This window comes from Egretta garzetta, unplaced genomic scaffold (assembly GCF_000687185.1).
Source record: "Egretta garzetta isolate BGI_Z169 unplaced genomic scaffold, ASM68718v1 scaffold339, whole genome shotgun sequence".
In the NCBI taxonomy this organism is placed as follows: Eukaryota; Metazoa; Chordata; class Aves; order Pelecaniformes; family Ardeidae; genus Egretta; species Egretta garzetta.
In genome coordinates this window covers 92,269-105,901 of record NW_009260800.1, presented here as the reverse complement: position 1 = coordinate 105,901, position 13,633 = coordinate 92,269, and the positions used below count along the sequence as shown (strand labels likewise).

Genomic DNA, 13,633 nt, shown 5'->3' with positions numbered 1-13,633 from the left:
AATTTGAGGGCGAGGGACTTGGGTCACAAAATCTGGAGAAAACATGGTTCAAGATACTCCAGAATCCTAAATTCAGCTTGAAGAGACTTTATCTGTTTTGGCTAGGGTTACCAATTTTAGCTAGTCATACGTAATTTACTTCTTGTTCTCTTTTGTGTTCAAGTGGACTGAACAGTTGAATCCTGCTTTAACCCCCACACCTATGGGAAAGCTGACTGAAACAGGCTAATTTTTAAGTTCATTTTAGGTGATTTTGTCCCCTGCTCTCTCCCCTCCCCTAACATGCCTGTGTTCCACAGGAGGGGGAAGTGGTAGTGTCAAGTTCTTCAGCTCTTGAGGTTGTTGGAAAGGCACCTGGACTTCATTTCTCTCAAAATTTGGACATGAAAAATTTCAAGTTCTGGCATTTTTGTTGTCCTCATGTATGACAAAGTGACCTAGGATGCCCAAAGCTCTCCAAGACTGAGGTGGCACAGACCGTGACAGAGGCATTTCAGATCATCGGATTGGTGCTGGGAACTCCTCACCTGTTGCAGTTTCCTTGGGTGTTCTCCTCAACTGAGGTGTCCAGAGCCCTGCTGTATTAACACTTCACCAATCCTCAACAGACCCAGTGATCCAGGAACCCCTCTCTGAGATTGCAGAAGCCCAGCTGGACTGCATCCTCCCTCCTGCAAAACTCAGACAAGCCAACTTGCCACAAATAGCAACATTGGCCATCCCAAAACTGAGTGCAGACCAAAAAATTCAAAGATTCACTTCTAAGAATCAAAACTTTATAATAAATGGGCTAATCCATCCAGGCAAATTCTCACTCCCTTTGTATTTAACACAATAAACCCTTGTTGACTACATACAACAAAAAACATTGAGCAAGATCAGGTAAATGACTTAACATGATTTTGTGCCCTGAATATTAAGATGATTTTGGACTGGAGTCTTATGATTAGCAGTAGATTAAACACAGTCATACCATGTGAAGAATGAATACTCCCCAAATATATGGAAAATTATTACTGAAGAAATCTGACTTTTTTTGATATTATCTGCTGAATATAGCAAAACAATCTGATCCAACATACGTAGATATTCTGCATGTCATTTTGAAATTATTGAACACCTTAATGGAATAATTTGGTTCAGATTCTATAAAACAAGATTTCAAGCGCTGTTTTCTTCTTTCTTTTTTGTTCTCCAAGCTCACTTCTCAGCCTTCTGGGCCAGGTAAAGATGCTTTACTGCTTCAAGGCACAAGAGATTGTTTAACAGTGTTAGGAATACGACTGGCATAATAGTCATAATTTCTTAAAGTGGCAAGGACCCCAGCTGAATTCATGTGTTTCACTTCCTTGTTATACTGAAATGAATTTCCATGGATATCAGTTATCTTGCCTGCAAAAAAAGAAAAAAATTATTCCACCAAACAGGAGTTGGAGAGAGATAATCTATTAGTGCAAGTGATGTAACTAAAAAAAAACCATGCCTGTCTTCAGATGTGAATCATCTTTGCTCCTACTTTAAGTGCAACAGTTTTTTTTTATTGACTGAAATCAAATAACTAATGGTTTTCTTTTCTTTCAGCAATACTTAAATTCCTTGTGTTTCAGGAAAAAGAAAACAACATCTCTCTCTTACAGATTAATTGAAATGTTTCCTGAGTAGTTTATACATTGGCCATTGACAAGAAGAAAATAAAAATCCTCAGTTCAAGTAAAAGCCAGGGTAAGTCTATAGAACAAACTCTAATGTAACAGAGAAATAGCCCAGTTGGTTTTAAATGAGTTTCTAGAAATCACTTGGCAAGAGCAACACAGATCTTTATGCAAGCTAATTTAACCACAAGATACCTACATAACAAGGAGGCTAAATACAGCACTGTGCTGCCCCAGATTGGTTACTTTTTTGTGCCTGAACTAACCTGTTTAAAGCTATCCCAGTTATCAACACTAGAGACTGCAGAGAAGTTAAATAATATCATTATGAAGCCTGTTATCCTTGCTTGACAGAATTTAGGAGATCAAAACCTGCAATTTTAGCACATGGTAGTAAGAGGTCTAGCAACATGAACAGCAGAGAAAGTATAATACTTATATTCAGATTCTTGTTGGTGAGACTTTTCACAACTTCTCTAACCCCTTACCCCCTAGAACGGTGAAGTGGCTTATGTTGGCTGGAGACCACTAATTTTACTGAATTACATGAATGACTCAATTTTGAAGTTTGTACATCCGAGGAACAACTGTATGATTTGGCCTATTTTTCTTGTTTTAAAGAATTTGATGTCCACATATTACATACGTTACTACTAATAAAATACTATATCCAGTTAGTAGGACAGTGTGATTTTACTGTGAAATAGTAGCCAACAGAAAAAAGCTACTTATTTTGAAAATATTAAAATTAATATACCCAAAATTTTGGAATTTGGCTTTTTTCATTATTTGACAGTTACTGACTGTATTAGTCTGGGGAAAACCAGATCATATCATGCTTTCCAGAGCATAATTTGCTGTCCCTTTGCAGTTACTGTTGATTTCAAAGGGTTCAAAGCTCCTAGTGAATCATGACTATTTAAAAATGCATATGTACTGTCATTTTTCTTTCCAAAGACATGTTTGGAAATTCTTATTTCCTATGAAAAGTATAAATAACTTTAAATTCATGCAGCTTCACTTACCTTGGAATTTTGAATGCTATTAACTTACCTCCCACAGCATGTAGAATAGCTTCAGGTGCACATGTATCCCATTTCTTGCACCCAGGACTGGCAAACACATAAGCAGATGCCTTGCCTTCTATAAGTTGAATGATCTGTTATGAATAGAGAGTGGCAATCATTGCAAAGGATCTAGGAATTTAGAAATGGGTAAAAATAACACCAGGAAACAGGGATTAAATCAGTTTATTCTGTGTACTTACAGTCAGAAAAAGAACACCAGCCATTTCTGATATTACAAGAAATTATATTAAGATTTAGGAAGCTATACTGTATTACCATTCTGAATTACCTATTTTTTATTTTTATAAATCTGTCTATAGGACGAAAATCTGCTTTTAGTTTCAGAAACAAGAATTCCTGTCTTGTGCAAGTACTAAAAAAAATAAAGTGGAAACTATCTCCATGTTTTCTTGGTGCCATTCTGGACCTTGCACACATTGGAGAAAAGAGATTGGAGGATCTGGTTTTGACAGCCGTGACAAAACTAAGCTTTAAAAACTGTAGCAAATGAGTAGTCTCTGTATGCAGAGAAGTTTTGCACAGGAAATATCACTGTGTGCTTATATTTTTATCCTTTCATTTGTGTTGCTAGATAGTCGAAACAAAAACTGTATTAACATGAACAGGAGGAAATGTCTAATAATTGTGATTAAATTGGATTCACATTTAGTCACTCTGGTCTTACAACTTTTTCTGGAAACAGAATACTGGGAAAGATGGACCTCAGCCATGACCAGCACGGCCGCTGTTACAAATACACCTATACCAAATTCTCTCTACCTCGCAGCAGACTGAATGCTAGGACGAGATGTGCTGGGGAAGGAGGAAGAAGTCTCCTGTACATTCATGCAAGTAAGAAAATGATTTCTTTAAAAATCCTTTTTCCAAAGGTACCACCTCCCAGTAAAAACAAAAGATTTGAAGTTTTCATACCTTGTTTCCTGCTCCTCCAACTCTGATGACACTGTCTGGGTTCAAGGCACTGATGCAGTCATTTACCAGGGTACTGCTATGAGAACGGGTGGTAACAATGATGTGTTTCCCAGCAGGTGCTTCTGTGAGCTGAAATCCAAAGGCACCTATGCCCAGGACTCCCCAGATTGTCCTGCCCAACACAGCATCAGCTCCTGCCTATGAAAAAGGTACACAGGTCCCAGTGATGGTTAATCACAGTGATCAGCACTTAAAGCACAAATGCAAAGGAGTACTTAGAGACATCTTTGCATATGGCTTCAAGTTGCACCAAAAGAGTTGTCAGGCATTGGAATGGGGTGCCCAGGGAAGTGGTTGAGTCCCCATCCCTGGAGGTATTTAAAAGACAGGCAGACGAGGTGCTTAGGGACATGGTTTAGTGGTGGGATGGCAGGGTTAGGTTAATGGTTAATGGTTGGACTTGATGATCTTAAAGGTCTTTTCCAACCTAAACAATTCTATGATTCTATGGTATCAGTGAGCATAATATTAATACTGGGTTATACATTTAAACAATGGCAATTAAAAAGAACTACTCGACAGCCCAGAGTGAGAAATTAGCGCTCTCTCCCTCTAAGGCAATGACATAATTTACCCTTTTCTTATCTGTGACATTGTGATGGTGCATTACATCGTGCCTCCAATGACTGACAAATTAATATTTGTGTATTTCTTTACTACAGAAACAATCTGTAACTGAAGATATCTTGTAATTTTAAATGTTTCATCATACACATCACATAGAACATACAGAATCAGCTGATAATATGCATCACATCAGCTCAAGAACTTTTTCTTTAAATTCTAGTACGTTTAATTAATCAGGCTTCATCATAAGCTTTTCTTCCCCCTTGCAGATAATACTGAAATAATCTCCAAACATGTGTAAATGCCTGTAGGTTGGCCATCCTGGACTTAAGCTGATACACTCTAACCCAACTGTCAGTGACTGGTACGTTTGGTTTATTTAGGGCTGCAGATTTATGGCAGTTATCACACATCACAAATGCACCTATTGCATGGATTTACTGAAGAATTTCTAGCAAAAATAATAATCTGGACTTGGTTTACAATATGTACTTTGTAGGTACTGTGGTAATATGTACAGTGCATACATAATATATACTGTATTAGTGTATTATACAAGCCTCAGGATTCAGTATGGCTGTTAGTAGGTCCCTGAGATTCAGTTCCTGGAAACCCAAATTCAAAATTGTATAGATTTAATAAAAACACCGCCACCTTATATTACATAAGGTATAATATGATATTACAGTATTAACTCCACTACACACTGCTTTTCAGTTGAAAGTGTGCTAACTAGAAATAGCTTAGAAGTGACAGTTAGAAATCACCTAATGCTTTTAAACAAATCAATGCATTTAATACCTCATAGTTGTAATATGGCTGGTTAATAACTCCTGCTATTGCTTTGCCTCCATAAGCAATTCCAATAAGAACCGTTACGTGGTCAAGGAGACCTGTACAGAAATAATATGAACATAGTTATGCTTGAAAAAGAGAAAGTGTATGTATATATAAAAAATAAAACTTCCATAGAAAACCACAAATTGATATGCAGGGTGGTATCCTAAAATTGCAAATATTAATGAGGATTTGTGGGTGTAATAGGTTGGTTGATATCATTTTTTTAGTCATTTAGCCTTGAGTTCTGCAAAAAAAATGCCCCAGATAGAATTCTCTTAATAGAACTATGTTACAATTAACACATAATGAGAAAGAAGCTGAAAGATACAATTAAATAGCAGTATATGATTCTTCTGTAATTGTGGTGTGAATTCTTTAATGGCATTCAAAACTAGCAGTTTGTTGACAGTTGTAAATCTCTTTCCTGAAAAGGACGAAAAAAATCTGACTAAAGGATTTTACATTAATCAACTAAAAGATGCAGCAGGACGCTAAAGTGAGGTTTTGGTATATGTTTTTGGCGGGTTTTTTTTTTTTTTTTTTTTTTCCTCCCTTAATTTTAGGGTGTCTTTCTATGGACACAAATTAGGCTCTGCTGAAAACAGTTTCTGCCCATAATTTAAGAATTACAATTTAGGGGAAGTTGTTGTTTTATTTTGAAAGGGCTATAAATACAGCTGTGGTATTTGGGTTGTTTGAAGAGTAGAATGTAAAGATAATTGAGCATATTCCTGTACGAATGGGAGATTTAGTCTGTCAGTTCAAAGTATATCTAAAATTGTAAGTTTGACTAAAAACTTAAGACAAGCTGCCAGCAATCAAAGGCAGCCGTTTGCTCCTGGAAATGATAAAAACTGTTGGGCACTCAGTAGGCCATCAGGAATATTCAGGACTGGTTAGAACTGAATAGAATGATTAAAAAATTCCATAGAACTCAAAGTCCAGAAACAACATCAGCCAAAACCAATATTGTATGTAACTTCTGTCATAAAATTATCTACATATATCTCCTACTTTATTATATTGCTTTACTTTTTTGAATCAGCAGAATTAAAAGAGAAGCCAACCTTCAGTGTACTCCTTTGTTCCATCCAAGGGATCAACCCATATTACAAGCTTTAAAAATAAAAAAATTAGGAAAATTAACATACAAATCATGTAAATTACTATGCAAAGTATACATTTTACTTTAGTGCTTTTATTTCCTTACAGCAGTAAGGAAATAAAGAGATTGAAATTTTTAACATTATGATACGACTGAAGCCTACAACAGTATTTTACACAAAAAAGCTTAAAAACTGACTGGAACTTCTCGGCAATTGTCTTAATAGAGGTATGAAGGCTTAAACTGAACATGGAAATGACATTACTTTCTTATGTCCAAAGTAGATTCCTTCCAAATAAATCTGAATCACAAGTTGTAAGAAGTAAATTTCCATTTCCTGTTATTGCACACAGGGATATGCAGCACTTCCAGCTGTGGAGTTGTTTTCAGTTTTCAAGCCAAAAAGAAAAACTGGCAACATTGAAATAACCTTTTTTCTTAATACATTCTTAACTAAAATCAAGAAGTAATATAGATAGAGTGTAAAATATGAAGACATATGTATGGCATTACTGCATTACCTCTTCCTCTTTAATTCCTGTGTACTGAGCAGGACAAGTTTTCTTCAGTATTTCTTCACAGTGACCATCTTCAATTAGTTCCTCAGTTACCTCATCAGTGGACAGTTCCTAACAAAAGGATTCTCAGAACTGTTAGAGAAAGTTTTTGGCCTTGCCTTGATTAGCCTTAGAACTGTGGATTTGCTTGCAGCTTACTTGACAAAGCTAATGCAATGGAAAGATGAAATGGGATGAAGTAATTTAAAAAAAAATAAAAACAAAAGAAAAAAAAAAACAACCAACCAAATAAAAAAAACCCCAAACCCTCAGATGATTTCCTAAAACCTGCCAAAGCAAATTCCACTGCAACTTACAGCAAGTTAAATTATTAGTATGAAGTAAATTAGGTACTTACTTCTTCTCCTATGATTGTCATCTTGGGAAACTTCCGTGCCAGGGAAGCACAAATGCTCATTTGTACCAGTCGGTCAGCTTTGGTCTGCAAGTCATTGGCTCCAGTCTGTAAAAGAATGGATAGGAATGTGTGTATTTCAAAATTTCAACAACAACAACCCAGTACAGTGGCCCATATGTCACTCTCAATATCTACCTTGTAATGAAAAATAAGTCTAATTTAATAAATCATCAACCTAGTAAGTGATCTTGAGAGAGGCAGGCGAAAAACTGAAAGAAGCAGAGTTTCCCTGTAGACCCCAGAGCTAAGATAGACTGGTATGATATTAGAACAATATTTACATGCTGCATTCTTCTCATGGACTGGAGCAATTGTACTGAATACGTATTTGTGCAAATACTACACTGTGTACAGAATAAATTAATACAAGTATGAACCCAGATATAATACAAGAAGAGGGAAAAGCAAAAATTAAGATGTTAACAGGAAAAAATAAATATTTTAAGGCTCACTGGAGAGACATGGCAAATTAGGAAAGAGGAGAAATACAGGGAAGGTGTTAGTAAAAGGTGATTTAAAGGTCCAGTTAATCTAGCTTTTAAAAAAAATGGAAACAATTATGAAGTATAAACTTCTAAACAGTGAACGGTTCCTTCATCTAGCAGAGAAAGACCAAGGAAGACCAGAAGCTAACCAGTAAGATTCAACTGGGCAGTAACATCCATACATTTTTTCCAGCAAAAATATTAAGAGGGAAAACAGTGGATTTGGTGTCTCCAGATTACATGAAACAACGACTGAATGCCTTCCCAAAAGATGCAGTGTAATGAAACATATGTTGCCAGGTGGATTACAGCAGTTTCTTCTTAAATATTAATATATTTATCTGCTTGTATCTTACTTGGTGACAATCTTAATGGATTTCATTTAGAATCATGTTATGGGTTAATTTTTGCATGCTCAAAATCTAATCTTATCCAATTGCCTATTTTTATGAAACTTGATATTTTTTCTTTTAAATTTCCTTCTCATCCCCTAATAAATTTGCTTGAATTTGGCACTGAGTTTAGACTCTGAAAGATCAAGTTAATGCAGAGAATGTCCTTTGTTCCAGGACACCAACCTAATAAGACAGTATAAAGTAGTTCTTCAAAACAGTCATCAATAATATAAGAATGGATGGATAAAATGTCTACCTACCTACCTACAATTGGAAGGGCAAAAGTAAAAATGCTACAAGGAGAAGCAATATAAATGGAGAACTTGGAGTTGACTGGGGGAAAGAAAACTCTGGACGTCAGGAGAGGAAGGAGAGGAGCTACCTAAATATTCAAGTGCCCTTGAACTATTTTTCCTCATCTAGATAAATGGATGGGAGGTCAATGTGTTGAGGGAAAAGGTGGAACGTTGTCTTCCTAGCTTTTCTAAAGCTTTCAGTAAGGTCAGTTGGAATTGTTCTTGATGTTTGCTGACTGCAGAAAGAGGATGAATGATGAGAAGCAGCACTTTCTGTTCCTGTGCATCTCTTCCCTCCAGACTCTAAAGCAGAGGCACATATAGGTTCTCTCTCTTGCATTCTTCCTCTTTCTTCACCAGCCACCTTTGACAAGAAGCTTGCAGGAATTCTGAGATTGCTAGTCCCTCCAACAGGAACCTCTTCTGTCAGTCACTGCTTCCAATCTGATTTTGTGTGTTTGTAATATTCATTTAAAAAAAAAAAAGTATGTATAACCAGTCTTATTTAGAACCAGTATCACCCGTTACTTTTTATCATTTTTGCTGTACTGCATTTACAATTATTTACTTAATTGGTTACAGACCTTAAAATGTGTTTCTTTGCTGGTTTTATTATATTAGAGACTGGTTGAGCAATGCATTTCTGATTTATGGGGAAATAATATTAACACATGGGCTTTTTTCTTAAGTGAAACCAAATTAAATGGATAAAAGCCAGCATTTAGTTTTAGTTAAAATTACCTTAACCTTGCTGGACACTTAAAAAATAAGCTTAATGAAACTTGTTTATGCATTTAAAATTAACTGGCTAATCAAACAAAGTACACACAGTGCTTCCTTTGTATCTCTGGTGCAAGTATTTTAAGGCTTTCTTATAGTGAAAATGCATTAGTTTTTCTGAGAACCTAAAAGCAGGTTATGTGGGAGAGTATATTCTACTTACTTGCGTCTGAGAATCCTGCTATGCATCTAAGTACTTCTGAAAATACAGATTGTTACTTTCCAGGTTTGTTTTAATTATCTCCTCCATACACCTGATTTTAATTGCTTAGGAAAAAAGAAATAAGAAAGTCTTCGAAATGTTTTCGTAGTGGTGAATATAACTGACCAAATGGGGAAAAAATCTTTTTGAATCTCCTGTCCGAACTGACAATAAGTCATAAAGGATCAGGCTTTTCTTCACAACTAGCTGAAAGTGCTTACTGTCAGAAAAATTACATGTAAAGACCAAAAATAATATAGATACTTAATGCAGTCCCTAATACTGTGACATACCTGTGAAGCTAGAATAACCTTCAAAAGTTAATTCCACCTATTCTAGTACTGTAGTCAAAACAAAGATCCTGCAGCTTACTAAATTACAGCAAATTAAGAACTTCATGCAGATGACTGTAATTTCATTTCTGTTTTCTATTTAGAATTAAATTTGAAGCTTCACATTTCTTCTGAAAACTGTGATTTACAATAAAATCTAAGGTTCTTTTTTGTTTTAAGAAACTAAACACTGATTTATCCTAATCCAAAATTCATCGAGGGCACAGTACCTTAAGCTGTACTACAGATGTTAGAACATAGGTATAGAAATTAATGGGAAAGGTACATTATTATGAATTCTGAGGTGCTATCCAGAGCTTGTGTTTTGTGAGGGGAATCAGGACAAAATTATGGTGTGTTTCTTTTAAGTGTCTGAACATTCTTTAGAAATACTGGTCAAAAGACACTTCTACAGTGCTTTTTTAATCCTCTAATAAGAAATATTTCTTGTATTGGAGAGGTGGACTGTATTTCCTTCCCCAGTTGCTGATCTTCAAAAATACCACTTTGACCTATATCTAACTACGCATTAATAAGAGATTAAATTGGAACAAAGTGAAAGTAATACCTTCTCCACTATCCCCAGATCTCCTGCAGCCATTACATTTCTAACAATTGTTGCAGCTTTTTCTGCAACAGAATACGCAGAGGCGACCACACGCATGAGTAGAGCTGGAGAAGCCATACTGAATGCTGAAAAGAAACAAAAAGCAAATTTGTACATTTCTCTCTTCACCAGAAGACAAGAAGGAAAATTTTTTACGTAACATTCCAAACAGATACAGTTTAAGATGAGTAGGAAGGGGCAAGTGAGAAGTAATGAAGTGAGCTTTGACTTTTTTGAAAATACAATGAACAAACACAGGGATATAAAAGCTATTGTAGATAAGATTTTTCAAATATCCGTGCTCTGTCTGACAGTGAACCTAGTTCTCCTCACTGAAATAAAATCTGGCATTAAACAAGAACCAACAGCAGCAGCAGAAACTCTTTATCATAAATGTTTAAAAGTGTAGTCTAAACACAGTACTCATTTTTTTGTACATTTTGAACATGAGTTCATTTTTTTCAAAACTGAACCTACAGAGTTGGTTTGTGCCTAGACAAGCTAAAAGTAAAGCCTAGTAAAAGGCTACCAGACAGGATGACAAGAGCAACTTTACTTACTATTTTTATCTGTTTAAATATAAAATAGGCTTTTGTAAATGGCCTAATTGTGGACACAAAATAGGCTAATGATGGGCAGATACTGCAAACACTGCGCTTGTATGCCAAAGTCTGTTCACCTAAATTTTACTGTCCTTTCTGTCTTTAACTTTTCTTGATGCCTTTAAGGTAATGTATTACACTTTCCTTCCTCCCCTCAACACTGCATGTCCTGCTACTCTTCCTACTGTATTTTCTTCTACATCTCTTCCCCAGCACACATCGGTGCAATTCATGAGGCCTTCGGTATGATATACTTTCAAGTAAACACTTGAGCACAGAGCTAGAAAAAAATACAGAGGAACTCATTAGTCACACCACATAGAAGACTATGTATTAGACTTTCCTCGCGATCAATATTTGCAGCAATTGCAGCAAGTATTGTGTAAGTGGCAGTAGGTCATTACACAATACCTTTCCTTTCTTACTTGAGAAATCTACTCGGTGAAGTATAATATAATGAGGTGATAAGGCTAGCTACTGTATAAGATATGATGTGACCTCAAGTACACATCTGTTTACAGCAAACAGCAACGTTACAGATATCAAAATCCCAAATTTAGCTGGTTTAAGAACTTTTTCAGCATTTTAGAAACACTGAATGGATATCTCTAAATTCAGAAGATGTCTGAAGCTGAAAGAGTAGAGTGATTGTGTGAGTACATTCAAAAAGCAGTTGCTACTGTTAATTATTATTTATTGCTCATGGATGGGAGCAAAGTGCTCTGGAGTCCTGTAAAACAGGCAAGGTCCATACCCAAAGCATACACGCGAGCTATCTTGGACTGGTAACGATGGTTTCAGAGGAAATTTTGGGAATGCTACCTGTGGCAAAAAGCAGCTCTCAAACAACTGAAAGTTGTAGAGCAAATATGTGTCATAACAGATGAGAAGACAGATACTATCTTAACTTGCTTCACATGGCAGTATATACTTAATAGGAAAGAAAATTGAATGTAGTTCATGCCATACTGAAAATACCTGGAATATGAGTATTTCTGAGAGAGAGTTAAGAAAAATAGCATATTAGATGAGAAGTTTGGGTTAAAGAGTTCAGCTCAGAAGAAGATAATTAAGTTTTTATGCTCAGCTTCTCATTCTCCATTTAAACTTTTACTGCACATTTGATCCTGCTTCATAAAATGAGGTTAAAATTGACTTAATTGTTTTAAAGGCTTGATGTATTTAATGTTTGCATAAAGTTTCAAAAGACTCAAAACAATACAGAAATACTATCCTACATTCTTGAAGCTTGACCCAAGTTGTTTCTTGGGCATGTTTTTCTTGGACATTCTTAAGGTAAGCAAGTATACTTTCCTGCTGTAGGGAACCTATACCCAAAATCTCTAAGCAAACCTTAAAATTAAAATACTCTTATGAAACCCAAGATTTATTAAGAGAAACTGAAACGGGAGGTTCAACACCCCCTCCTCCCCAATACAGAGTACCTAACTAATTAAGTGCAAAGGATGTTATTACTGCAAAAGGTGCCTTAAAGTTTCCCAGGGCTGCATCTTCTGTGTGGTGCATCTTGTGGTACACCGGACCTTTTTGGTTAGCTAAGTGTGTGTGCTAGTTGGCTGTTCCTCAGCTCTGTAACTTTCTGATCTCAAATTAACTAGTTTATTTATAAGTTTACAGCACATTTTTTCTGATGAGGGCAATGTCCAATGTATGCTTCCACAACACATTGAAGCATATATTGCTTGCTTTGGACAAACAAGTGTTACTCTTACAAAACTGTACAGTTTCCAAAGATTGGACAGCAACTATCCCTCAGTTTAAATTTGTATATTATTTTCAAAACATACCTTGTCCTCCAAAGACCATCCATCCTTTCTCCTAGCCTAGCAACTGAAGTGTTGAGTGTTGTCAACTTGACACATCAGCCTGCTTTGATACCTACTAAAATACACAAGTTCTCCAGTTCTTGTTACACGTTTTAACTTTGAAATATTTAAGTATTACAGGATGGCTATAGTTAACTTATCGAAACAGGTACGAAGGATTTGTTGATGTTGCTATCTTGGTGTCTTTTCTGCAAACATCCTGATCTGGTTAAAGATGTCCCTGCTCACTGCAGGGGGGTTGGGCTAGATGACCTCTAAAGGTCCCTTCCAACCCAAAACATTCTATGATTTTCCAAATTCACAATTTCACCTGACGAAAGGAGAATACGGGCATCACACACAAGCATGCCTTGACATGCAAGTGCTAAGCTGTGACTTCTTCCTCTGAATTCTTCCAAGCCCGAGCGACTAGACCTCCCCATTTCTTTAGAATAAACTTTGGCACACGTTTAGTGAAAGATAAACCTTTCATTCTGCGTGATGTACAGAAGCGGTATTTACCCAGCGGAAGCGGGCCAGGACTCGGAGCGGGCATGCCAGGGTCCCGCTGCGGTTCACCCACAGGCTTCCAGTGGGGAAGGGCCGCGCTACCTCATTTCACCGAGGTGCTTCGAGGCCTTTTGAGTTTGTATTTAACCAAAAAAAAAAAAAAAAAAAAAACAAACCCCAAAAACCAAAAAACCCACAACCGAAAACCAAAAAAAAAAACCAAACAAAACCCCACCAAAACTTCCAGCCTGCTCCTGATGCTCTTGTAATTACTGTTCCCGGTGGCAAACCGCCCGCAGCGCAGCCCGGCCGGTGTTACCGAGGAACGAGCGCTCTCTCGCTGCCTTCAGGTGAGCCTTGCGTGATGTACAGCGGGTGACGGCAAAAGCTCGCAGCTGC

At 36.6% G+C, this 13,633-nt stretch overlaps 1 protein-coding gene across 1 annotated transcript; it reads right to left on the bottom strand.

Annotated features, from left to right (window-relative positions):
* Positions 1-11: 11 nt before the first annotated feature.
* Positions 12-10,487, bottom strand: BPNT1 (3'(2'), 5'-bisphosphate nucleotidase 1). Its single transcript, XM_009646824.2, has 8 exons — positions 10,258-10,487; positions 7,140-7,244; positions 6,746-6,853; positions 6,187-6,235; positions 5,081-5,172; positions 3,653-3,850; positions 2,706-2,811; positions 12-1,392 (listed from the first exon to the last, which is right to left on the bottom strand). The coding sequence occupies exons 1-8, from the start codon at positions 10,411-10,413 to the stop codon at positions 1,244-1,246; spliced, it is 963 nt and encodes a 320-aa protein (XP_009645119.1). The 5' UTR covers positions 10,414-10,487; the 3' UTR covers positions 12-1,243.
* Between the last annotated feature and the right edge of the window lie 3,146 nt (positions 10,488-13,633).